Here is a 27,073-nt window from a genome sequence, read left to right as displayed (position 1 = left end):
TAATGGTCCAAGAGAGCCTGCAACCCAGTATGGCAGAGCCATCAGTAGTGGGAGAGCAGAGACTACTGAGGATGTACCAGCCTGGCCACTTGCACAGCTGAAGGTACAATGCATGCACTTCGTAACACATGAAACCACACACAGCTTGTGTGAATGGGGGTACATGTGTGTGTCTAAAAGGGATACCCCCAAGGCGTTGCCTCCCATCTAATGTCTGGCACTGGAGTCATAAGCAGTGCACTTCTGTGAAAACACAAAAATCCCAAATGTGTTGAGCACCACCAGGAAGCATCCCAATTGCTACTGCTATAGGAAGCATTCGCGTAGGCCAGACGTGTGGCTCCTGACACAATCTCCGTGCTTACTCTCTCCCAACACACCAATTAAAACCCTACCTTCTCCCTCTGCTCAGGCCTCAGCAGCTTATTAAACAAGCTGACTTTGTGCTGCAAACAAATTACAGCATTGGATCATCAGATAAAATGCGTATTACCGACAAGCATGTTAATAAATCTGTTAAGCCAAATTACCGCAGCTGACAAGGCAGCCTACTTTGAAGGCAGATTTTATATCAGGGTGTGGGGGGATTTATCTTCTTTTTTTTGCTGGAATCTATTTTATTACAAACTAGCAGATCGGTAACTCCATGTGTACAAAGCAATCACACAGTGCACTCATTAGGTCAGGATAGTCTGTCTTTGTCCCACAGTGAGCTACTAATCTGCAGCTTTTATCTCTGTCCCTTTTTTGAAACACTTCAGCCTGAGGAAAGCCTTTTTTGGGTTTCTGCACTGCTCGCAGCCACGTCAAGCCAAGGCTGCTTGGTATGATATTACTGTTAGGGCAGCCGGCATTGCCTCCTACCTCTGAGGATTTTTGTGAGGCTCAGCCCTGTTCTTGGGACCTCTGCCTAAGCATTCACACAAGTTATCTCCCAGGAGGATTTCCTTGGGAAAAATCAATCAGTGGCCCTGCTTTAATTCGTCGTTGGCTATAAGCAGGTCACATGGTGAGGAGTGGAGGGGGCTGGGATAATTGAGTGACCTTGCCATACAACTCTCAGCATGGTTTCTTCTGAGGCAAGCGAAAATCCTTTACAGCTTTGTTGTTTTTCAGATCTAAATCTCAACGAAGCAGAAACCTCTGAAATTCATGCCCCAGAGCCACTGTCAGCTTGATAATGATCCTGTTTCCAGAAGCACTACAAAGCTGCTACCTCTCGTACCTTAAAACAAAACCCAAGGCAGCACCTCAAGCTCCAATACCCCAAAACCAGGGGAACCCTTGGGTTAGTGACCAGAGACCATAGTACAGAACTTAATTGCTCCTGGGGCTGGAAAGGGAAAGCTGCAAAAGGTAAAACCAAAGTGCTGAAGCAAGCATGTAACAGGAAACGAGTCAGCGTTGGCAGGCGATGATGAGTGCCGTGTGGGAGGGACTGTGCAATTACATTTTTTGTGCTGTGACAACGAACATGAAATTACAAGCCTGGCAAAACACGAGGGATCAGGAGCAGACTCTGCAGGCTGATCCCTCCCCAGGATGCAGTGGGACAAGTCATGGAACTGCGGGTCTAAACACCTCTCTCGCCCTCTGCCTGCACAACCCCCTTCCTCTTGAGCTGGCCATGCTCCTTCTCACCGAGCAGATGGCATCTCTGTAGGAGCGTATCAGTGATCCCCCTCTGGGACCCCGGGGGCTGCCTGTTGAGAAGCAAGAGATCTTCCATTGGCTCCATGGCTGGCCCCAGGAATGGCAGGTAAAAAGCAAGAACAAACCCCTGGATGTTAGAGCCTGCAGTATAGTCAGTCACGAACAAGAGACATCTGATTAGCTGGTGAGCAGGGAGCCACGTCTCTACAAAAGAACTGGGGAGAGCCTGGAAGGGGGGAAAAAATATCCCTGCTCATTTCTAGGAAATCAAAGTAGGAAGCATCGCTCGTTTTTAGGCAGGGCAGGAAGGAGAAATTTCTAAGTGTTACAGAGGCAAAAATGATCTGAGAGTTTACAAACACATACTAGTGCTCCCAAAATAGGTCTGACTTGTCTGGAAGGCATCAGAAAGATCCTTATTGTTTCATGTATGCTTGGAGCAGCACTGCTGCAAGTGCTGCCAGTGTATGCAGTAGAAACATGGCCTGGAAAATAACTCTGCTCTTTTTGGTTTTTTATTAAGGCAATTTTAAATTTGTATCAGCTGCTACTACTTAGAATAGTAACAACTCTTCCCCTGCAACTCTGTGGAGCGCTCGGCACTCTCCACAAAAATGCCATGTGCTTGGCCAAAACTGCGCATAGCTGTGAACCACATCAGTGTGAAGAGTAGCAGAACTGCATGGGAAATCCTGTGTTGGACGTGATGGGAAGTTTTTCTCTGTCCTGTAGGATAGCAGGAGTTTTAAGTTTGCCTTACAGGGCTGACATAAGCATCATCATCAATACAAGGAAATAAGCCTGAGTGCCTGACACTTGGGTAGGGGGAGGAGGAAGATGTAGATGTTGTAACAGCAACAGCAAAAAGAAGCAAGCCCCAGTGGTGCAGGCTGCAATACAGTCTACCAGCATAGCCTTTAAAATGGGTGTCACTTTAACAGGCATGTTTTTCCTCTTTGATTACTCACTTCCTCTAAAAGCAAGAGGAGCCAAATGCTCATTACAAGCCAAGAACTTTTTTTTTTTTTTGGTATTATTTAATGGGAGTGTATAGCTGCTAGTCACACGCTTTAAATCATTAATGACATGACCATCTCTTTCCTTCCTGATGATTGCTGAGACATGGCAGTGCAGACAACGAACTGCTTTTTATTTACCTCTCATAAATCAGGAGCAGTCAGGCCTCCTTTGTTCAGACTAAAAAGAAAGTAAACCACTCAGTAAAACGTTACCACCAGGCTGAGTAATACCCATACAGGTTCAGGAACCCTTCGCTCTAGCCCGCTGGGGCTCAAAGCATCCCCATTTGTTTCCTTTCAAAATATTTAATCAGAGACAAAAGTGACAGTGGGGGAAGGGAGTAGGAGATCAAGCAAGGCTGCAGAAAACCACCTCTTCCCCATGCTGACAATGAGCTCTGTACTAACACACATAAGCTGAGAGAAGGAGGACTGCTGAGGAGAGAGTGACCAGAGGCTTTAATCTTCAGATTTTGTAAGGCAAAACATTTCCTTTCTCCCACAGGAGCTGCCAGTCTGGAGCGCTCCCCGTCCCCCTCCCCTCTGCTGGCTAGGCTCTCCTCCCATGTCAAAATTCCCACTGAAGCAGTAGTCAGCTAGATAAACAGAGCAGTCCCCAGATGCATCCCCTCGGAGGCTGAAGTAATAGGTCATGGGAAACAAGCAGAGGCAACCCTTTCCTCCTGATACTGTGGTCTCCACCAAGCACTGCTCAAACTGAAGTTTAACTAAACAAACCAGGACTGAATCCCACTTGAAGAAAAATTCCAGTGGCATGTTAGAAGCCATGTTTCTTCTTCAGAAAGCTGAAGGTCCTAAGCTCACCCTGGCTGCCCAACTGGCATGAAAGCCAGGTTAGTTGTAATGAAATGTAAATTGAGAATGTGCTGCTTGGTCAAAAATGCACCCCATCCCTAAAGCAAGCTACCCCTGAATGAAGGGTCGAAAGAACATTAACAAAAATACAAAAAGCTTTCTACAAGGTGCCTGTGATTACAGCTCTTGGTTCTCTCTTTTAAGGAATCCTGTAGCTCTGAAGGACTTAAGCCTGACCCTGAGGTCAGGGGAAGAAAGTACTGTCCATTGCTCTGAAGCATGGGAAGGATGGGTGACTTCTTCATACTCATACCATGAGATAAAGCCAGGCAAACACAATCCAGATCTCTGGATCATCAGCAATGCAGGTTAAAAGCCAAACTACTTCTCCCTTCCCAGCCATCTTTTCCACAACACAAGTGATTCCTGCCATGGAAGAAGGGCAGGAGATACCCATGACTACACTCCCTCTCCCTGCCAGTTCTGGTGTTATGCTTTTCTCATCTGAAAGATTTTCCACCCAAAATCCAATAATTTTTATTGTCTTAAAAAATCTAAGCTTCTCCTCAACATGAGTCAGGCAGGTTTCCATGACTTTCTAACATGTGAAGAGGGCAAAATTATTCTGAGAAATTTAAACCAGGAAGCAAACAGGTTATCAGAGGATTTCGTAGGGATCAGGACCCTGAAGAGGTCTGGACAGAAGCAGGTCACATACTTGTCTGTTAAACCAAATAATTAGTCATGTCAAAATATAAGTTGGGTGGCTTCCAGAGACAGACATGGCAGTAAACCAGAGAGAAATGGAGATGATACAGGACACTGTTTCAAAGCCATTTTGCAGCTGGCTGCTTTCTTCAAGGAAATTCTTCTTGTTTTACACAGGGGAAGGGCAAGCAGGCAGCTTTCTGTCTACCAAAGCCAGCAAACACTCTTTTTACTCTGGAAAGAATGACATGAGACTATTTCTTCTACCAAGGAGCAATTCCCACCCTCAGGCTGAAATCAACAGTGGTTAATACTCTGCATTAGTACCAACCAGAGGTTCTTCTAGTTCATGTAGTGTCATTCCCCTCCCCCCCCCCCCCCCTCCCCCCCAAATAATCAGGTCTTGCCAGCCGAATGCGATGCAGCACATGGTCTACACTGGTGTGACTAGGTACTGCTGACAACAATTCAAATGGCATGAGAACTGCTGCTCCCAGGCCAAGACAAAGCATGCTGGAAACTCTCTGGCTCCTTCTGTCAACACTTGAAAGTTACAGAAAGGGGTTAGCTCTTTCCTAAGAGTTAATGGTAAAATCCATGCTGAAACAGGGACTTCTTGTCAAGAGAAAAAACTCACAACAGGAAGGGGTAAATGCACGCTATGAAGTATATATCCAATCTGTGCTTTCTGATGACAGACAGCGGGGTTTAATGGGACACTTTTTGGCCTTAGCGCTGAAATGGGTGGTATTTACCAACACATATTGAGCAAGCACTATCAATGTACAGCCAACAGAAAGAGAACAAAACTAGCTCTGCAAACTTGGACCAACATCTGACAACTAAGCATGACTTGTAAAGAATTACTAACTACAAAGAGCTTGAGTCATGGCTCAGTCTGAACACACACATGCTTCTTTAAAAAAGCTACAATACTCTTTGATACTTTTTAATAGCGTACCAGTGGTCGGCTGTGCCCAGCACTCTGTGTGGCACTGGAAAATGGCTTTCCTATTAAAGTAACTTGTTAATTTCCCAGAGAAAACAGTGCTGAGAGAGAGAGCTTCATTGTACAGACACACAATTCTCTGACCCATTTGAATAAAGAAAATAAGAACAGCACAGCGATGTTGATAGCAGTCAGTAAATACTAGAAGGCACACTATGAAAGAAGTAGCTTACACAGGCTTTTTTTTTTCAAGGCTGGTAAGTAACGTATCCTCTTTGCTGTCCACCATGAGGATCTTTACTGTCACTTCACCCACGGGTGCTCTCACTCATTATCTCTGTTTCACTTTGAAAATTTTTTAAATGGAAGGCAACTAAATAAGATGTTCTCTTTAGGACATTCATTCAGCAGTGAAGTTCTGAGCTAGGAGTTAATATGAGTTCAGGATTTATTGAAAGCAACCCAAAACCATGGGAGAAAGTGCTCTTTAAAGCCATGTTCCACTCTTCCCCTGCACAAGACCGACACTCAGTGCTATGCTTTCCACTGTAACTACCTTGTCTGGCTGTATATTCATTGTCTTCAATCAGCCTTGCCAATCCAAAGTCAGCAATCTTGCATATTAGACCATTCCCCACCAGAATGTTTGCAGAGCGCAGATCTCTGTGTATGTAATTCATTCTCTCGATGTACGCCATTCCTGCTGCCACCTGCGAGAAACATGACACAAAATCAGTGCATTTTAAAATGAACTCAGACATACAGAGACTATAAAACCTACACATGTAAGTGCTCAGTACGCCGAAGACAGACCTGGGCTGCCATGTCCACCAAATTCGGTAGCTTCAAAGCTCTTCCTTCTCCATCTTTTAAGAAATCTAGCAAACTCCCTGCGAATGCAAAGTTGACATAATAGACATTAGGGAAACAATGGCTATTCATCAGGATGGAGGTGCAGCAATTTGTGTAATATTAAAGACAGCAATGTTTCAGGTTCAAGTAGACAAATTAAAAAAAACCCCACAATATCTTAGAATTCTCCTATTATACTAGTTTCACTTCTGTTTAAGGCTGATTTGCAGAAGAATACATCACTAGTCCAAGGAATGTGGCAGGGAAAAGAAACAACATTGCTTTAATTTTCCTGAATGTTACTGAGAAGAATGATCTTTCTTCACTTTTCCAGTGCTCTTTGAAACTATGTACATGCTGCTCTCTAAAAGCCTCAGCTAGCTGCAAAGCATCAGGTTGGTTCCAAGCCATACAAGCTATGGAAAAAGTCAGATATTGGCTCAACCTGCTCCAAAAAAAGGTCAGCCTGGAGCCTGGCAAGCCCAAAGAGGCTAGCATTAACAAAGGTTGATTTTCCTTAGAAATTAGTAGTGCTTCTTCTCAAGGTAACCCATAACTAAATGTAGCACAAACCTCTAATTTTTGAAGACCCCTAAGCAAAACTAGAGAAGACAAAGCAGAGGTTGAATGAAAGCAATTTTAGCAAAAGCAGTTTTAGCTGCAAGGGGAAGCAAGGAGGTCCCCTGCAGCTTTTAAAAAACCCTAGGAATCTATAGCACCCTTCCCAATCTTGGATGCAGAGAAGTGTGGCAGTCTCCTTTAAGTAAGGCCAGTGAATTGGTTTAATAAATAAGGGGAAAAGACAGATGATTAGGCGTTTCTCCCTTGATAAATCATCAGCTTCAAACTCAGATCCAAAGATGTTAAATGTTACAGTAAAAACTAGTAAAGTAAGCCAAAATAAACCACATACTTCAGAAGGGTTTTTTTAAAGGGGAAAAAGCACATGCTTGTCACTGAGACATATGATTAAAGTGTGAGTTAGTCAGGGCTTGGATGCCTCTGAGGAGGGAGGTGGGCAGGCACCTGCCAGGAAAATCAAAATCCACTCCAAATAGACTAAAAAAAATGCACTTGAAATTTCTGAGCGTATCCTCCAACGTACAGTGAAACTTCCCTGTGAGAACTTATGTTTCCTATTTGGTTCATTTGCTTTTCCAAAACAAGCAGATTTGCTGCTCTGCTCTCAGCACCCCTGCTGGAGATCCGATGGAGCAAAAAGTTTTCTTCTTCTCATTTTACTACATTGTTACTGGTTAAATAGCTAAAGAAAAAGAGACGGGAGAAGGGGAAAGGGAAGCGGAAGGAGGAGGGAAAGAATCATATGTGCAAATTATGTATTAAAATGAAAATGGGCTGAACTGAAAATAAAGCTGTGATCTGAGGGTGAGGTGCATGTTCAGAACTCAGGATTGCCAAAAAAAGGCACAGAAATCTTAGGCTGACAAGCAAACACTGAAAGAAGATGTCATATCAACTCTGGTGCCAGGAAAAGCTAGCATCGTGGGAAGCAGTATGTAATATCATTCAAATCTAGAAGAATCAAATCTCCACTTGTCAGGGAAGTTTATATGCTAATATATTTGGAACTACTTAGGCTGCACCAGCTTCTCTCCCACCTAGTGCAAATTTTCTGTGTACATTTAGTGGATTTCATGTTTTGGGCACAGTTCAGAGTTGAATCCATTATTCTTCTGAAGCCAGAGGTGAATTTAGCTTTCTGTTTCCTCTTTCCCTCCTCATACACTGTTCATGCATCACACTGCACTTCTCTCTGTATCCCTGAGAAACATCAGTAAAGAAAAAATACTGTTATCGAGGGCAGCAGCTCTGGCTTCACCTTTGCTCATGTACTCTGTGACAATATAGATAGGTTCTTCAGAAACCACAGCATAAAGTTGGACCAATTTGTCATGTTTTAGCTTCTTCATGATCTGGGCTTCCTCTAAGAAGGATTCTGGAGACATAGTGCCAGGCTTCAGGGTCTTGATAGCCACTTTAGTATTTCCATTCCACGTACCTGCAAGCATAGGTATTAGTTAGATTAAACAACTTCTGTGCCTTTTTTTTGCCTGATGCCTACTGTAACCAAGGAGTAAACTAGCAAGGACACAATATAATTATTTAAGTGTGCTTTCCCATGTTGCCTTGTCGTATTCCTCCCACGCCTCCCTCATAGTTTAGTCTCTTTATTATACTGACGAATAATATTCCCATTGGCACTGGAGCACAATCACTTTTATCCTACCCAGACAATGTTTCCACTAATGTCCACAGAAACCTTCTGTGACTAAGAAGCACAGGACTGCTGAAACCCATCTTCATATATTCCCTTGCTAACAAGTAGTCGCTACAGACAACACCACAGCTCCAGCCACAGATTTGGATAACGAAATTGGTTAAACCCAGACCTTTCCATTTGCAAGCCATTTTAACATTTTGGTTTTCTTCTGAGTCGGAGGGAAAAAATACTCTAAGAAAAACTCCCAAGAAACAAATTCTGAATCAATTTCATTTTAGAAACATAGGTGTGTTTCCAAACCAGAAGGCATCTTTTTGCTTCCCTTCCTCATCCTCAGAAGCCCATCAGCTGCTGATTGAAAATGAGGTGGTTCCTGTCTACTTTACTTTGTTCTTTACTTGCAGTCAGCATTGAGATGGACAAGTTGAATCAATTTTTAGCCATCATCTGCCAAGCCTTCTGTAACAGCTTCTGTGCAACAGCTGTACAATGACCTGAAGACAGCTAGCGAAGGCTGACTCAGGGTGTCGTGCAAGAAGTGGGGCTTCACTCGAGTACTTGAAAAGGGGAGAAGGAGGACTGGGAATTAAAAAAAAACCCAGACCACCCACCTGTCTTAACATTTTCTTGAGGGATGGGAGGCTAGGGAAGAGAAAGGAAAGAAAATTAAAATGGGCAGAAATATCCCTTTCCTAGTGCCTTCTGGTTGTCCCTTGCCCAGACTTGCTAGAACCCTGCTTCAGAGCCAGGGCTGAAATGGCTTTGAATGGGACCTGCAATCTGTTGGTAGGGAGCTGCTGTGTGATAAGGCTGAACAACACTATGAATGAATCACATTGGGTAAAAATTGCTTCTCTGCACTAAAGTATGAAGATAGCAGAAGGCCTACAAAGTGCATGAAGACTCAGATCCAGTTTCTGTAAATCAATGTGTCACCAAAAGGGCAATGTGTAAAATAAGCCTGGTTTGTCTTTGTTAAAAGCACATTAACAATTACCAAGGATCAGCTAGTATGCCGGACCATAAAATGGAGCTGGACTGGGTATTTTGCAAGTGGATCAGCTGGTATGCCAGACCATAAAATGGAGCTGGATTGGGTGTTTTACAAGTGGTGAGGTCCCAGCTGCTGCCTTGCCTGGCTGAAGAAAGGGGAGGAGAGGTGGGGAGCCACTGCCTGGCACATTCCTCACTTAGAGGGCAGTCCCTGCAGCAGCACATGGTGCTGTCAGTGGGGGCTTGAGGCACATATTAGCCGAAAGTGTGCAGTGAAAACTGATGCCCTGGTTTTCTTCTGCCATCTCAATGCCAGGTGCTGTCTCCTCTACCAGTGTTGAAATAATGTCTTGAAGTTACTACCATGGCTACCCCAGTGCTCTTTGGGAACTCTTCAGGTTTTAGCTTCACTCAGTCTTTCAAATGAGAGCTGAAGCTGCTTTAATGGCCCTCCTGTGTAAACTGGGAAGAATGCAGTTTTGCCTCCTAATTTCAACCAGGGTGGCCAAAGTCTTTTCTGATGGGTGAAAGTGACCATGTTTTATCTGGAGCCACTGAGGCTCCAAACCACAGGGTGCTGTCAGAGTCACAGCCACTTTGCAAAACCATCACAAATTATATGAACCAGGAATGAAACCCTAGTTTCACAGGCACCAGGGCATTAATAGACTAGGATTTTACCTGATGTGTTAACTAAAGATTAACTCTGTAGTATCTGTTTGCATTGCCTTAATAAGAATCTCAGGATTTGTTCTGTTACCATGAAGTGTTTTCAGCAGTTCTATTTTTAAACATTTTTATTAATTTCTCCAGTTAAAAAAGACCAAAATCAAACAAAAAGGTTAACTTATCCTCTCAGCCCAGATTTCAGTTTAAATTGTTAGGTTTTCTTGTTGGGGTTTGGTGTGTTTCTCTCTAATAGAAAAGTAGCACAGGCTTCCCTCTGAGTTCCTCCCATTTGTAGCTAGTTACTACTTCATGCATTTTTTATTAATTTTTACTGTGTTAATCTATTCCAATTTGGTAATGTTTCAGAGATGTTAACATATTTATAATAGACATCAAGAAACATAATGTCATAATTGTAATCATAATTTCCACATTTCTGGCATATATTTGGTACTTGGCACTTTATTTCTCATAGCTGATCTTTTTCGGTTTTAATTGCATTAGCTCCTTTAGCTTATTGTATCAGTTTAGGATCTACAGCACACAAAGCTGACCTCAACTAGAAACTCTTCCATGCATTCAAGATGGAGGACAAGAAGGTGAAACTGCAGTTACCTGGGGACGCTAGTAGTAAACACAGGTAGCTTTTTTTGAAACATAATTCTGTGAAATTCAATAAATTTGTATATTTCTAGGCTATAAATTCTATAAATTTCACAGACTTGCTGCCATGCTCCCTGCTGTAGTCTCACAATAGAAAACAGCTTCAAGAAGCCAGGAGAGCCTGTTGGTTATTTTCGTTGTACATGCTTTTGTGTCATTGCAACAAAAAGAAAGGCCAAGCTGCTCCACCAAATTTTTCTGGAGAAACAACGTACAGTGATTCTTTATTTGAATTGGTCGTTTTAAAGAGGCTACACAGAATTCTACTTGGCACAAAACTTGAGCTCACCTCTCATTAAATGGCCACCATATTGTGTTTCAATGCTATGGCCATACTAAGATTTATGTATATTTTAAATTGCTATTGTTTTACAGTTATTCAAAGAATGAGGCCCATAGAGGGAGGCAGTAAGTAAAGCTGGCGAGTGCACAGAAAACAATGTCAGTGGATTTGGAAAATGTCAGTATTTCTGGACTTCAAAGTAGGGTTCAGCTGGGCTAGGCAAGTCTTGCTTCTATTGTCCCTGGTCTCTGCATCAAGTTATAGGGTTCTGCTGAATGTACAAATTTTAGAACAGACTTAAAGAAGAGGATGCATGGGAAAGCTAGCTTGACAATATCAGCTTGCTGGTACTTGCTATTATGTTTAAACTGGGACAATAGATGGAAGCATTTTCAAGGTCTGATCCCATCAGTGCTAAAACACATGCGGAAAGAAAAATTTCTACTTACCAGATTAATTTCTGGTTAGCCATGCTGCCTTACAAGTTTAGCATCATTCCTATTTTAATACCTAGCAATTGTGTAGTCACCCAGATAAACCCAATGCAATTAATGGATCTGAATGCCCTAACCTCTCATATTGGTGTGTGCAAGTGAAAAGAAGTTTCCCCCAGAATTACTGTATTTAGCTCTGACTGGTTTAGGCAATATAAGCTAACATTTCCTACTATTCTGATATTTTAGCTTTAAGATCTCTACTTGAAATGTTTATTTCTGCCAAGAGGGCCTTAAAAGATCCATCCAAAGCAAAATATATTCTCTGCCTTACCACGCCACACTTCAGCGAAACACCCCTGACCAAGCTTCTGTTCCAGAAATAATGTATCACGTGCAACTTCCCATGCATCTTTAGCCAATCCAACAGTTTGTGGGGTATTATTCGTAGCAATCACAGTTAAGTTAAAACACAAACCATCAGCTTTCTCTATGGGAGAGGAAATTAATAAAAAAAACACACTTATAATCAAAAATTATGCATGCATTGAGAAAGATGGAAGGTGACTTGTCTCTCAGTACTGCATTAAAGTTCATTTGCAAACACTGATTTTTGGATACTGAAGGTAAGGACTTTCTTGTTAGCTTGCAGGAAAAGGCTCCTTGGTATAATTAATAGATTACTATGTAGCCTTGATTTATCATTAAGACAGGTGTAATTTGTCAAAATCAAAACCTTGCAAGGAAACACAGAATTTCAGTTTTCTTTTGCCATCAATTACATTGAAAGTTGAAGATTAAAGAATTTCAAAGTCAAAGATGTGATTCCAAAGACATTTTTCCTAACAGCTTGAGCTTTGCTCTTTTTATTCTTGTGGGTCACACTGTCCTACATTTTCACCTTCCATCTTGTAATTCCCACACAGAGAGCTATTTTAGAATAATTATTTTTCTCCATACCCATCCATACTTCCCCAAACTGCCCATTTCCCAGTCTCTTGATCAACTGTAGGGATTCTCGTGGAATTTCCCAGACATCTTTGGTTTTGACAGACAGATCAGTAAGCCTTGGCATTCCTTTATGACAGGGGACTACTAAGCGGCAGCAAAGACCTGCAGCTCTCTCTGATGGAGCCAGAAGTGAAGCCAACAGCAAGGAAGAGGAAAGAAAAAAAAGTGTGACATGAAACATAAACAGTAAGCATAAAAACAATGCTACTCACAACAGTTGTTAGTTGCATACCACAAAGCATCCTGGAAGATTAGAAATTGAACACTGAAACATATTCATTTGAGACAGAACAGGAAGTATTTCAGTCTCTGCTTCCACAGCCTGAAATGGAAGGTGACTGCCAGTGGTTTTTCTTGTGGATTCAGGATTTCCCTTTTACCACAATGCTGCTTTAAGATAGATAACTTCATGAGTAACTGGCATACTATAGTACAGCATAACGTTTTAAAAACCATCTCTAAGTCCCAAACTGGGTTGTTTCTTTACTGAGTAAGAGAAACACAGAGAAGAGTCACTTTTTCTGAAAATCACAGTAATGAAAATTTGGTGGACTTTTTTGCTGATTTTTTCTAGGTATCCTGGAAAAAGGTATTTTCTGTGTTCTACTCCATGAAAAGGTGGTTTTGTAGGTTTCCTGTAAAAGACTTCCGGCTGTTCTTTCTAGAGTAAACCTTTACTAGCATATGCAGCCTGTCCTACATCGTTTGAGGCAGATTCATTATACTTATCTCTTGCAAAGTTTCACATGAACTGTGACAAAAGTCACAAGATATTTTAGCAGGAGTGAAAACAATGATACATAAAAATATATATATACACACACATACTGTGTAGTATGCTATGCTGCAGAAAGCAGACTACAATCTAAAGCTTGCACAGCAACTTGTGTCTTAAAACAGGTGCAGCACAGCAGAACAAGGTGGGGAACTGAAACTCTATTTCAGACTCAAACATAATCTTTATTCTCCTGTGCAAGATTTCTTTCTGGGCCGGTGAAGAGTTTGTTTCAGCATCAAAAGGTGGGCAAGCACTGAAGCTCCTTGCAACACCAAGCTCTACCTCCCCAGTACGAATGTTGTGGGGTGCTGGGCAAGTCCCTACAGACACCGTGACATGGACCTTGTTGCATCTCCAGTAGCAGGACAACAAAGACCCATAAACCAGGGAAAATTAGCTGACCATTTGGGATGTCTCATTCCAAGATAATTCCAATACTAGGATAGGGAATACTCAAAATATGCATTGTATCTGGAAAGCTTCCTTATGAGTTTGGACAACTGTAGAAAGAAACTGGAGGTTTTTAAGATCTCCTTCTTTTCTTCAATTGAAAAAAAAAACCAAACCCAAAGTTTGGCATGCTGGTGCTCCAGCTGAGCCTGGACTGCATGCACAACAGCTTGTGTTTGACATGCTGGCTGTTAGGGATTGGGTGAATGATGCTTCGACTTCAGACTTGTCATTCCCAGACTTCAGTCCGATGTCAGGACACCTTGGGGATCTCAACATTTTTCTTTTGCAAATCTCATCTGTGAAAGTCCAGACCCTGCAGTTAACTTCATTATCCAGGTAAGAAGGGGCTGGGATAAGAGGCAACTCAGTAATAAGGGTACTCAGCAGTAAAGTGGGAGCATAGTGCAGGGATGCCTGTGCTGTATCTGCCCAAAGGTACACTTTGTACTTCCAGCTCCTGACCCAGGACTGCTTACATGAGACCAAACTGCACAGTGTCTACCTGGGTAACCTAGTTTCCAGCTGCCTGGACAGGAGGGGTGCTCCAGCTAAGAGACGAAGGCTGAAGTGTGGGCCGCAGAGTATAGCTGTCCTGCTGTGAAGGCACTGACCTATGGTCTCAGCAGTGGCTCTTCAGGAACCATGCTGATCTTTACAGAGTCGTTTGGGCATCCTTGAATTGACCCTAGAAGTAAATCTAGGCACTCAGAAGGTGTTGTGGTAATCTGCCTCCTACAATTCCGGATGGGGAGCAGGCTGTTAGAGGCACCCTTTATGTCTAGTGTCAGCTGAGGCTGGCATAGAATGAGGGCTCCTGTGTTCACCTGGGTCTGGGAGACAGCAGGTGAAACCTCTGGAGTGGGTCTGTACCATGACCTCCTGAACTACTCTATCTGGATCCTACTGATTATGCCTCTGTGTTGCACAGAAATGGCTGTTTCCAGATCTATTTGTTTCTGCATCTGTGCATGGAAAATACATCATCCGAATAATGTGACCACAGAAAACTGAAAGTGGACATATAGCAGCTGCTATAATGGGGTTGAAATTATCTTCCTTAGATGTGAGGTTTTATACGTTATTTAGCTTAATGTAGAGTCACCAGAAACAACTAGAAGTTCTCCCAGGCAGCATACACCCATCAGAAATTGGTCAGAGAAGACAGCCAGATGTCTAGTATGAATAGCATAAGAATACAGCAGACAGAATACAAAGAATACAGAAAAAACACCCCACAGAGAAGCTGATATCCCAAGGAAAAATGACAAAAATTCTTTGATCAATGAGCATTTGGGCTCATCTGTTAATTTACAAAAACATAAAATAAGAAAAAAATAAAAGCAAAATAATTCAAAATATAAATTCCTGCTTAAAAATATAAATGACTGTACTGGGCAGCATGGCAGCCTTCTACTTCAGAACCAGCTATCCTATGTAACCGGTTTGGAGGGCTTCAAATTTGTATCTGTTGTACACCAATCGCCAGTGACAGCAGGACGCACTTCTGGATTGCGTAGTGCATGTCACATTCTAATCACAGGAATTTAAAAGACAAGAGCTTGGAGGGTGGGCACAAACGCTGTGTATAAAGAAACACCCACCTTGCCATGGCTTTCTTAAATTAGACCGATTGTCATTTAAATATTAATACTTTGCACATTGAACACAAATCCAGTGGGAAAATTTGAGTCCGATAATACATGCAAACCATTTGGTCACTGCTTTAGGTGACTGAATTCCACAATGCAGCTCCCTATGTGCTTTATTAGGAAAATATACAGGAACAGGAAAATACAGGAATAGTGTGCACTCACTTATGCACATGGAATTCATGCTTTTAGATGTGCAAGTCATATTCAGTAATTCTGTTTGCTTAAAAAAGGGAGAGCAGGCAAAACCTTTACCACATAGAGTGCTAGCTTTTAAAAGCTCTGCCCCTGTACACTGCGAATGGCACTCAATGCCATTTATAACTGTAATGGGAAAAGGATAATGGAAGATGCATTGCAACAAGCAAGAGTCATAGCTCAAATGGCTCTTTAGGGTGTCTTACACATATTTCAGCTTAGCAGCAAACACTTTTGTTTTAAAACACTTCAGAGTGCCATGTAATGTCTGAAAAATTACCTGAATAATGCTGAACCAGCTGCTGAAGAGTTTCAAATTGTGCCCGAGTTGTGATATAATATCCACCATTGTCAAGTTTACGAATCTTATAATGTTTGACATGATCTCCTTTCATATCATCCCAGTCTCGAATAGACAGGGAATAGGCACCTGTTCCAAGCAAAAGAGAAATAAAAAATTCTAAGTAGCTTTTAGACACAAAGGTTTGTTTGCTGGTATCACAGAAACTAAGCATCACAGAAATCTTATGATGTTCACACCATGTCCCTTTCACACTTTTCCAGAAAGAACTCAGGACTTCTGTGTAAATGAAAAGTCACATTTTAACATTTACTGCTTTAGATTGTTAAATTGACTTTTCCTGTTCTAAGTGTCAGGTTACCCTGCAAATACTATACTTTGGGTAAATGCCAGTGAGTGGTAAATACCAAGATTTTCATCGGACACACTGGAGATAATGGCTTTATATATGTGTAGTGTTGTTAGGCAGATGGACCTGAAACTTCTTTATAAACATTAAAAAACCAAATTGGCATACTTTGTATGTCACGGTCTTTGGAAGGTGGTACCTTCTGCAGACTGTGTGCACCAGGAGATCTGCAAGAACAACGTGTTTCACTTTCCAAATCCATGATGGTACTTTAGAGGTTACTGGTGGGATTCAGATGCCCAAACACAGGCTTTGAGTGCCATGTGAGATGCCCCAGGACATCCTGTGTAGCAGTTTTCTCACAGACTGTCACATTTGTCCAAACCACATAGATGCCCTGTAGGCATTTCAAATAGCTCTGGATGCTCATGGCCAGGCAAGGGAACCTCACTTGTGGGCTGGATTTACTTTTAGGTGTAGCGGCAGCTGTCTGCAGGTAGGCTGAGTGCTTGATTTAGATGCCCACACATAAGCTTCTTGTGCTATTAGGGCAGCTGAATCACAGCCTAGTTTCTGTGCGTGTTATGGCACTGTAGGTATCAGTGGTGCAATACAAGTTTAGCACTAGGTGTCTGCAGTTGTGGGCAGCTGAACTGAATCCCAGCTTCCCACTGACTGTAAAGGGAGGCTGGCCACCTACATGGGGACCTGAACATTCAGATGTCTTAATTTGAAGCATAGTCGTGTTCTACATACAGTGACACCCACACATTGGTTCTCTACAGTGTCAAAAGCAAAGCCTCATTTTACAGCGTAATGCAGTTTCTGTGTAAAAGCATGGCCATTTCAAAGGCAGCAGAGAAGAAAAGTGTTCACTCCCGGCAAAAATATTGTGTTTACTCAAAGTCAATTCAGGCACTAAAAGGAAAAAAAACCCTGGAGATAATTGTCAGCTGATCTATGCTGAACTGCAGAGATGTCAGGAAGGTCCTTCTGCAGCCTGGGCTGCTTTCACTGGTAACCGGTCAGCTAAGGGCTGGAAAGGAAAACCACTGGCAGACAGTTTTGTACAAACTGAAAGGTGGAGTGATTTCCTACAGGTCTGATAGGAAACAGCACCAACTGCTGCTTACCCCAAGTCAGGATCCTTCTCAACAGACCTGGCATGTTCACATCCTCCAGAACCACCTCCAGCTAAGTGAAATGGCTTAAAGACACCCCCCTCCCCCCCCCCCCAGTTAGGTAGTTGAGATTCCTGGTGTAAGAGGTCTTTCCTGGATGTCTCCCCAGGAGAAGTTTCCCTGACCACATTAACATGCAACAGGTCACACAGGTGGGGGGCTTGCCACCGAGGGAGTTCCAGTGGACAAAATGCCTCCACCCTGACTCCAAAGACTTCTCAAATTCCCTGTTGTTTGTCCTCTAAATAGAAGGAAAAGAGCCAGCTCTTACACAGATGATTCTGGTTTATGAGAGTGGGAGACACCCTGAGAGGAGTGACAAGGTTTTTATTTCTAAGCGTAGAAAAGCACTGTTTGTTTGGGATATTTTTCTGACGAGGATCTCCCACTGGGTACGTACATCTCCCTCAGCTAGGGATTCAAAGCTTCTGGGGGATTTGCAAGCACATCTTGCACATGGTTTTTACCACCGCCCTGGGTCGTACACTGTCAGCCTACTTGCAAAGCTTTCCAGGCAGTGTTCTCCACCTCCGCTTTTGCGAGTTCCTGCACTGGCAGCAGCTGTATTTTCTTTAGTCACGCTCCCTGCCTATCTGGTCACTATTTTAGATTCTTTAGGAAAATGTAAACAATCTGTGGCTCCAGGTCTGCAATCAGAGCTGTGTGGGTGGCCCTCTGTGGACCCCCGCTGACCTCAGATCAAGTTGCAGGACTGGAGCTTTAGTTCAAATCTGGACAAAAAACAAGAACCGAGACGGATTTCATTATTTGTTTCTTTAGGCTGTTGGTTATTTATACAATTCATTATTATCCGATGATAAATTCAAATATAAGAGATATACCTAATAAAAATTTGGATAGAAAGAAGACATTACAATATATTATACTAATGAATTTTAAGAAACCTAACAAAACTAAAACCAGACAGCCTTGGAGGGTGGAGATTGAAACCAGGTGGAAGATTATACAGACAAGAGCTGATGAAGTACCTGGGTAGTCAGGCATTGAAAAAATGAAAAGCTAGGCCTGTATGATTTATTTTGGAAGCAAGAAGTGAAGGCAACCATGATCAAGGGAGGTTAAATTCATGCTGAAGTCATCCACAATGATATTTTAACATGATCCTGATTAATTTTATTATTCTTATTATTTAAAACATAATGGACAATTCTATGTCACAAAACAATTCCTGCCTCAAGCCCAAGATGACTAGCTGGGGTAAGGCATTTTTGAGAAGACTTATGGGAGAATGCACCATCTGAGCCCTCCCAACTGACTTTTCTTTCTTATGAACAACAAGCTCCCTCTGTTTTCTTCTAACAACATCTTGAAACACCACAAGGATCAGAAGGGAAATAGGCATTTTTGACAAAACCCATGCATGCTTGTTTTTTTCCCAATGGCTTTGATGCAAACTTAGCCTGAGGATGCATAAAGCCTTAAGATGAAATGCAGAGAAATTAAGCTTGCTGCAATAAGTCCATCCATGATGGATTATTCCATTTCCCCAACGCTTTTTGTGTCTCACAAGCTGTAGAAAAGGAAGCCCTGACTTAGCTAAGTAAACAGCCCTGCAAAATGTATCCCCTATCAGTGTATAAAAAACGGGGAAAACAGACTAAATTGATAATGTGGTTTAGAGAAACTGTTGTGTTTGGTATTAGGATCCATGGATACGAGTGAGTTTTTAAACTTGTCGGCACAGAGTGGAATGAAATCTTGTTCCTTGCACACATCACAACAACTGTTGGTGAAAACAAACAGGTGGAGGCTATTTGCAGAAAAAAAAACAAGTTAGGGCCTGTCTTGCTCCTGGTGAGAATGCCTCACTGCTATGTAAGACACGGATAAGCTGTGGGGTGACAAGATGGGAAATTATCTGTCTGAAACAACAGCATGTCTATCCAGATTTTGCATCAGAAACAGTCTTCAGAGTTAAGGGCAGTGAAGGAAGAATCCAGTGACCGCAGGATTCAAAAATGTAAAACTTACAATTTTAGGTGACAGAATGCAGCATTGAAGATAGGTCAGGTAGAGAGGAATGGGAAGTAGTGTTTCTCTTCTTTAAACCCCTTTACCAGCCATGACTCCAACCACTTTGCACACTAACTCTAGCTGACAGCATGTGCTCTGATCAAAGCACGGACAAGTCAGTGCTTTAATTACATGAACCATCATTAGACTTCAGAACTTACATGGCACTAATTCTAGTGACTTATGCTTCCCACAGCTAGTTTTGGATTGCTGGTTAATTGAGAAATGGCCAGGTTTGTTTTTACTTAGTTGTGGTTTTCTCCTCAATAGTTATATGAATTAGAGAGATCTTTTCATACTTTGAAGAAGATGTTGACAGGTTTCATGAACAGAAGTAAAAGCAAAGATAACACCCCCCCCCCAGGAAAACTGGAACTCCTCCAACAATTTTTAGAGGGAAGGAGGAGATGGCACCCTTACACTTGACTTCAACAGAATGGATACAGTTGAATGCTTTATGAACATATTAATTAGAAATATTTTCAAGTCTTTTCCCTGTTAATCTATAAATTAAAAAATAACTACTTTTTTTTCTCTCCACCCCCCCCCCCCCCCGAGATCCAGCATTTCAAAGAGGAAAGGCCCAAAAGTCCCCTAATCTTCCTAAAATAATAACCAGTAAACCAGTACCTCCCTCCCCCCCCCGACTCTTATCTTACATCTTCCAGGCAAGAAGACTCGAATATTCTGCATATTCAGAAGTAATTTTCACCAAATTAGACTGGAGATTCCCAGCATCTGTTCACAGTAAGCCACCTGGCTGTGCCTGGATCCAAGAATGGACACCCTGCCTCCTGAAGCCACATAGCTGGTGTCCTGGGGGGCCAGTCTCCACTCAACTCCATTACAATAGCAGTATCCTCAACAAACATATTGAGAGACAGTGCAACGTTCATTCAGAGTGTGTCAACAGAGAAGAACATCTTGCCTGTGCATGACTTGAGCATGACACTGGTTGCACTTGGGTTCTCTGCTTTAAACACTCACTCTTTTAAGACCTAGGGTGTCCAGACATCTAATTCCCTAGCACACACATATACAAGATGGCACTTCTCTCTACCTTCATGCCACTGAAAACAGTATTTCACAATCTTAGCACATTTTTTTCTCATGTATATTCTCATTTGTAGTCAGAATAGCTTTGGCCAGCCTACCTTTGGTAGTTTCACTTTCCCGGATCAGGAAGGTACCTCTGGGGTTTCCAAATGACAACAGCTGCCTCTCGGCATCTTTTCGGCCAAGTTTACCAAAGTACCACCTTAGGGAAACATCAGAAATAGTAAGACAAATGCTACGCAGGATTACTAGGTAGTGTTACAGAGCTCAGATACGGAGGATTACTTCCAGGAACTATATTTACTCAAGTATATTCAACCATTTTGTCATACTGTGTCTCTTTTTTTTTTGTGGTGGGAAGCTAATGTGACAAACTATGTATTAGATGTTGTATACATTGAGCAGTAGCACTATGCATTAAGCCTATAACCAGTAGAGGCTGAGAGTGCTTGTCTGGTGTCTTACGACAAAGGCCAGTCTTCAATAGACAGAGAACAAGACTTGGTGGGAAAGGATGGACAAGGAAAAGGGCAGAAAAATGGGTTGCTGCCAAAAAGCAGTATTTTTACAGATGTTGCTATAAACTACGTATTTGACTTACATATTGATGCATTAGTATTCAATTTCTTTGTTGCAGCACAGCTATAAAACCTCAGTAGAAGGACCAGATGCAACCACTTTAGTGTGGTTATATAAGGTTTCAGAGTTTTGGTACCTTTTTTCTTCCTGCAGCAACTTGGTTGGTTGGTTGGTTGGTTTCACAACCAACCAAGTGCAACCTGAAGTACAGACTACAGTAGTACCTGCTCAGCTACTTAAGCTCCTCCACTGTATCTTTTATACCGGAAAGAATACGGATGCACACAGTGCCCCATTTTTCACATACTTCATTATGCTGTAGGCATTGTAGGCATCCTGCCTATTGGTAGATATTTGGTGAAACAGCATCACTTCGTTAATAGACAGTTCGAACATTAATTGACTCCAAATATTTTTACAAGTTGGTTCAGGAAAAGCAAAGGCACCTTTTGCTTAAAGCTTGAAATTAGCTGACACTTAAAGAAAGGAAACAGACCTATACTCCTTTAGGTTGTCTTCCTTTGTTTTGACATTGAAAAAGCACTGAGATTGTGCTGCTTTTGTTACTAATTACCTAATTATTTATCAGTGCAGTTAAGTACTGAAATAAAAATAATGCAAGTCATTTGAAAAATCGCTGTAATCAATCAAAACCAACTCCTCAAACTTCCTTTAAATACAGCACTAATGGCTCTTTACAACAAAAAGAAAACATACTCCTCTGCTTGGATGGAATCAACTGGAGCCACATAATTGCTGGGAATGTAACCAGTTTCGCCTGTTGTCAGGGACCGGGCCTCCCACCAGTCTCCTTCCCTGCAGAAACAGAGGTGAAGAGGAGAAGTGAGAATGAGACACAGCTGTAAAGACAATGATCTGACTTTGCTAAAAGCACCCGCAGCTGTGTAGCGTAAGAAGCCACAGCCACTCCTCACTTCATCAGTGATGTGCTTCTGACAGAGCTGTTTCCCTTTAAACCCAAATAATATACTTATTTCTTTATACCTATTATTATTTCTGTGGTGATTAGTAATGTAGCCTTCCCAACATAGCATAATGGCATAAGCAGGCATAACAAACAACAAAATTGGGTTTGGTGAGGGCTGGATTTAAACTAGAATATTGAAAACTGTTTCCATAGCAATTATTCTAATACAGACCCTTGAGAGAGCTTATAGAAAAGCTACCAGACTGAACACTGTGCTTGTTTTGGCTGGGATAGAGTTAATTTTCTTCATAGTAGCTCATATGAGGCTATGTTTTGGATTTATTCTGGAAACAGTGCTGGTAACACAGGGATGTTTTAGCTGCTGCTGAGCAGTGCTTACACAGAGCCAAGGCCTTTTCTGCTCCTCACACCACCTCACCAGTGAGTAGGCTGGGGGTGCACAAGGAGTTGAGAGGGGACATGGCTGGGACAGCTGACCCCAGCTGACCAAAGGGGTATTCCATACTATATGGTGTCATGTTCAGCATATAAAGCTGGCGGAAGAAGAAGAAAAGGGACAATGTTCAGAGTGATAGCACTTGTCTTCCCAAGTAACTGTGATGAATGATGGAGTCCAGCTTTCCTGGAACACCTGCCTGACCATGGGAAGTGGTGAATTAATTCCTTGTTTTGCTTTGCTTGTGTGCAGCTTTTGCTTTACCTATTAAGGTGTCTTTATCTCAACCCAAAAGCTGTCTCATTTTTATTCTTCCGATTCTCTAACCTATCCTACTTGGGTGGGGAGCAAGTGAGCAGCTCTGAGGGGCTGAGTTGCTGACTGGGGTTAAACCATGACACACTGTCACATTCACTGCTAATTTTAAACTATGGGGATAATGAACCTGCAACCCAAAGGCATCAAAATGCCATCAATCAACATGGAGTTTTAGATGGCCCTTAAGGATCACATTTCATTGTCTAGATTCCCTCTTCTGGCCACCAAGAGGAGGTATCTAAAGTAGCAAAGGACTTAGCTGCATTTCCAAATACTTATTAAAAACATTCTCCTACAACATTTAAATATGAAGAGGTTCATGCAGGACCATCTTATGGCAGTGTTTTACAGGCTTAGCATCAATTTTTATCATACACTAGTGCACACAGTGGGACATGGCATTGCCCTTTAGACAATGTGTGTTGCTGTAGAATGTGCAGCTTTAGGAGAAGTTTATTTCTCAGCTTTTTACAGGATGCAATGATTTGGGATACGGTAATTTGTATTTAATTCTCAGCACTAGATTCACTGATGTTTAACTCCTACTGATACTAGTAAGCATTTTATTTTCTATTTCTGGACTGCTTAGAAACTCTTCCTCAATTCCCCCTCTGTGAAACAGAGTTTTGTTCACTACTTAAACAAGATTATCAAATATGGCTGGAGAATTCAGCCTCTTCTGTAAACTAGCAGTTACAGAAAACACATCGTCTAAACTATTACTGACAGGAAAGGTTGTGTTAAAGGTGAGCTCTTCCTTTAAAATTTCAACTTCACTTTCTTTAACAGTCTGAAGGAGTATGAACTCTATGGAAAACAACTAGAAAATACCTGTGATTAGTCAAAAAGGAGACATTTCCAATTCTATAGTTCAAAACAGTGAAAAACAAGTAGCTTTTCTGGAGGCTGGCAGCTGACTCTATTTTAACACACCTGTGCGCCTTAGTGTGTCAGGCAAATGGCCCTTTCTGTTTGTGACCCTAATTTTACCAGCTGAAGTGTTAACCCTTCCCCTATATGTTGCTGTAGAATATTTCTGAGAGATTATGCCATACTGTGGCTGCTAAATTGTACCAATGTTTCTTCTCCTTACTGTATGGAGAGTCCACTAGATGGAGGTATTTTACTGCATCTAGGGAGGAAAAAAGCAGTCCCGTAGATGATCACCTCAGGAACAACCCCTTCTGCATTGACAGAGAAGCTTAAATCTCTCAAAGCAGTGCCAGAAAGCAGGAGGAATGCAGACTTTTTTCACAGTTCTCAATTTTAGACACCCAGGTGGTAGGAGGAGGGTAGTCATTGGGGTGAGCCAGGGTGCACAGCAGTGTCAGTGGGGATATTGGAGATGGCTGGTGTTTCTGAGCCTCGAAGGCAGGCTCTGCTCTGAACCAGCCCTACAGGTACCTCTTTCCCCCAGACTGCCCTTGGTATTGGTTCTGACCTCAAATCACAGGGATAAACTTTGTATGCCACTTCAGGTGTTGCTGTCCTGAACTTCCAGTCTATAGCACAGATCAAATTTTGTTTGCTCACAGGTAAAAAAAAAAACACCTTATCCAAGCCAGTCCAAAAATTCCAGAGAAACTACTTTTGTGCATGTATGTGCTTTCTGATTCAAGCAGCATTGACAGACTTAAAAAAATGAGCTTCTTTCATATAATTTCTGATATAAGTGAAGAGGAGAATCATTCTCCCAGGAAAGCTGCTTTCTGGAGATTCCCAGCCTGGCTTTCACTACTCCAGGAGTGTGGTTAGGTCCATGTTTATGATGGGAACTGGGCTTCCATAATCCTACAGGAAAATCCGTGGATGCTTGTGTATTTTTTCTTTTTTTTCTTTTTTTGTTTTGGTTTGTTGTTTTTTTTCGTAACCCTCATCAAAATGCATGTACTGCAACCACTCACATGTAGGGGAATCTCTCTGTCCCACTGACCCCAACTATGACTGCTCCACAAGCCCTGGTGAGCACCCCCTGCTTTCATCAGCTGGCGTGTGCAAAGAATTTATAATGCAAGGAAATTCTTGTTTCAAGTTATGGCACAGTTTGTGCAAGGCTGGGAAAGCAGCAGGCAATGTGAACAAAAATGGATGGTAGGTTAAAAAGGTTTTTTTTCCCAAGCACTGATAGAAGTAGAGGTTTTTAAACTGCTGCTCCCTCTACAAGCCGTAACTGAAGTTTCTGCGCTTTCATCTACATCAAAGCTCTTCAGCTTCATAGCTTCATGAAATATTCCGCAGAATTACCAGATTTTTATTTTTTGTTTAACTTTTATGCACACTGAGCCAACTCCAACCCTGCAGTTGTTCCATTTAAATTAACAGGAATTGCACCAGGGAGGAATTTGCCTCACCGTCACAGAGTGGCAAAAAGAAAAGAGGAGAGCAATGTCACAAAGCCTCTAGAAAGTGACATACATGGTTGTTAACCCATTTTTACCTCTCCATGACAGCAATATTGAACATGGCACAGAGCCTTCAACTTTATGTTCTTAGCCAAGAACTACAAGATGATCAGATATAGGTCAGTAGCACAGCAAGTTTCAGATGTTATTTTTAAATTGCTAAGGGTCTTTTTTACATGGGCAGTTCATAAAATTAATTTTAAATTGATGATTTTCAGGATGGAAGTGCAGTTTTCATGTCAAATACAACTATACAATGATGCGTTCTCACTTAACAGAACCTCCCAGCGTGTTCTGACTGCATCCTTCCTTTAAAAGGTTCTTTTAAAGAATATAAGCTCATTTGTGTGTAGAGATACTTGCAAACAGATTGCAAAAAGGGTTAGTACACACCTTGCAGAGCTTCTGCCTACTGGTAAAGTACAGAGCTAGTACTCTCAGTCTTAAATGCGAGTTCACTTTGAACTCTAAGCAGTGAGTCGCACAATCTAATGCTTATTTTTGAAGTAAAGCTGCATGTGGTTTAAGGTTTGGTTTTTCAATAATAAAGCACTTTGCAAAAGTGCACTAAATGCAAAGACCAGTAAGTGCAGAGTAAACCCCCTACATATCTTGAATACCCAGCATTAGATTTTACTAATAAAAGAAGCAGACAAATATAACTGCCAACAGTATAAGTTTAAGAATTTTAAAAAGCATATTCCCAAGTCTAAACTTACGAGCTGTTAAGTATTTGAAATTTTTCTCCTTTGTGAAAACTCAAGTCATCTTCTGTTCTTGCTTCATAGTCATAAAGCGCCACAAAGAGAGTTACACCTAAAGAAGAAAATAGGTGAGTTACACTCCATCACAAAAAACTGGAGGGGAAGGAGCATCAAGGGAAAAGGTGGCTAAGCAACATATAAGATACTTGGTTGCTGAGGAGCAAAATAAATTGAAACTCCTACTTTTTGGACAACCTTCTGCTTTTAGGCAGCCAGCGGCACACCACCTCCTTCACTCTGTACAGTCAACAGTGCTCTTGGTTTGGTACCCATGCACAGTGTAGCATCCCAAGTGGACAACAGGAGTTTTTGAAGAGAGAAGTTAGACATTGCCAGGCAAAGCATTTCCTGTCAATTACTTGAGGTGGCTCAGACCACACTTTTTGTTCCCTGGTAGAGGGATGAGGCAGCCACCCGGCTAAATTGGGCATGTATAAATAATTTCTCACCCCCTAGGTGAGCTAGCACTGGCAAGTTAGCACAGGTAGGGCTGAAAACCCAGCTCCAGCCCTACGTCAGCTCTTTGCGCTATTTTATGAAACAACTCTTCCCAAAAGTAGCATGCTGAGACAGTTGTGACTCTGCTGTAATTACGTGTTTGATAGTTACTAAGAGCACTGAAAGACAGCTTTGAAACTGACCTGTTCCTCCTCTTGTACGCAGTGTCCCTGTATGAGAGGAGGAATTGACTCCACCAAACACAGTCAGTCCTTGGCCTCCTGTAGCATGGAAGTTGTTGTAGTTTGGTATTGAAGTCACACCAAAGCTAGGATAGTGCTGCGGAGTGGGATCTGTCCCATAGCGGTAGCCTGAGCTTTGAGTTAAACTGCCATCCCTCTCGTCAGTCAGTTTTGTTGCTTCTTTATCCTTACATTGCACACAGCCCATTATCTAAAATCCTAGGGAGGGAGGGAAGGAAAGGACAGGTGTTCACACATTGCTGCTCACCAGATCTCCCCAAACCCACATAGGACAAGGATCAAATTAAGGGCAGTGCTCAGAAGTACTTTGAAAACACCCCACAGTCGTTTGAACATAGAATCATAGAATCATAGAATAGTTAGGGTTGGAAAGGACCTTAAGATCATCTAGTTCCAACCCCCCTGCCATGGGCAGGGACACCACACACTAAACCATGCCACCCAAGGCTCTGTCTGACCTGACCTTGAACACCACTTTGGAAAAAGCTCACACAAAACCTTCCTCCCAGTGGTTTCCTGTTGAGGTCTGGGGAAGGAGGTGCTGCCTGCTCTTACGGTAATGGCAGCTCTCTGTCCACCCCTGCCAGGCAATGGCTTGCATGGAGGTAGTGACAGGATGAAACACATCTTGCT

At 42.2% G+C, this 27,073-nt stretch overlaps 1 protein-coding gene across 4 annotated transcripts in view; it reads right to left on the bottom strand.

Moving 5' to 3' along the window:
• FYN (FYN proto-oncogene, Src family tyrosine kinase) overlaps nucleotides 1-27,073 on the bottom strand; it is a 144,460-nt gene that overhangs the window by 15,908 nt on the left and 101,479 nt on the right. For 3 of the 4 annotated variants that reach the window (XM_061460116.1, XM_061460114.1, XM_061460115.1), the window contains 9 exons: nucleotides 26,381-26,638; nucleotides 25,695-25,791; nucleotides 21,588-21,686; nucleotides 20,390-20,493; nucleotides 15,651-15,800; nucleotides 12,242-12,406; nucleotides 7,838-8,017; nucleotides 5,959-6,035; nucleotides 5,702-5,855 (listed from right to left, as the gene is read on the bottom strand). In XM_061460116.1, coding sequence (XP_061316100.1) covers nucleotides 5,702-5,855; nucleotides 5,959-6,035; nucleotides 7,838-8,017; nucleotides 12,242-12,406; nucleotides 15,651-15,800; nucleotides 20,390-20,493; nucleotides 21,588-21,686; nucleotides 25,695-25,791; nucleotides 26,381-26,627 — 1,273 coding nt within the window. In that variant the 5' untranslated portion in view covers nucleotides 26,628-26,638. Of the gene's footprint in view, nucleotides 1-5,701; nucleotides 5,856-5,958; nucleotides 6,036-7,837; nucleotides 8,018-11,615; nucleotides 11,772-12,241; nucleotides 12,407-15,650; nucleotides 15,801-20,389; nucleotides 20,494-21,587; nucleotides 21,687-25,694; nucleotides 25,792-26,380; nucleotides 26,639-27,073 lie in introns of all 4 variants that reach the window. The other variant, XM_061460117.1, reaches the window with a different exon arrangement.

This window comes from Pezoporus flaviventris, unplaced genomic scaffold, assembly GCF_033815535.1.
Source record: "Pezoporus flaviventris isolate CSIRO_AGI_PZ_B2104156 unplaced genomic scaffold, CSIRO_AGI_Pfla_v1 ptg000031l, whole genome shotgun sequence".
Lineage (NCBI taxonomy): Eukaryota > Metazoa > Chordata > Aves > Psittaciformes > Psittacidae > Pezoporus > Pezoporus flaviventris.
The sequence above is the reverse complement of the archived record's forward strand: the minus strand, read 5'-3'. Positions and strand labels throughout refer to the sequence as shown.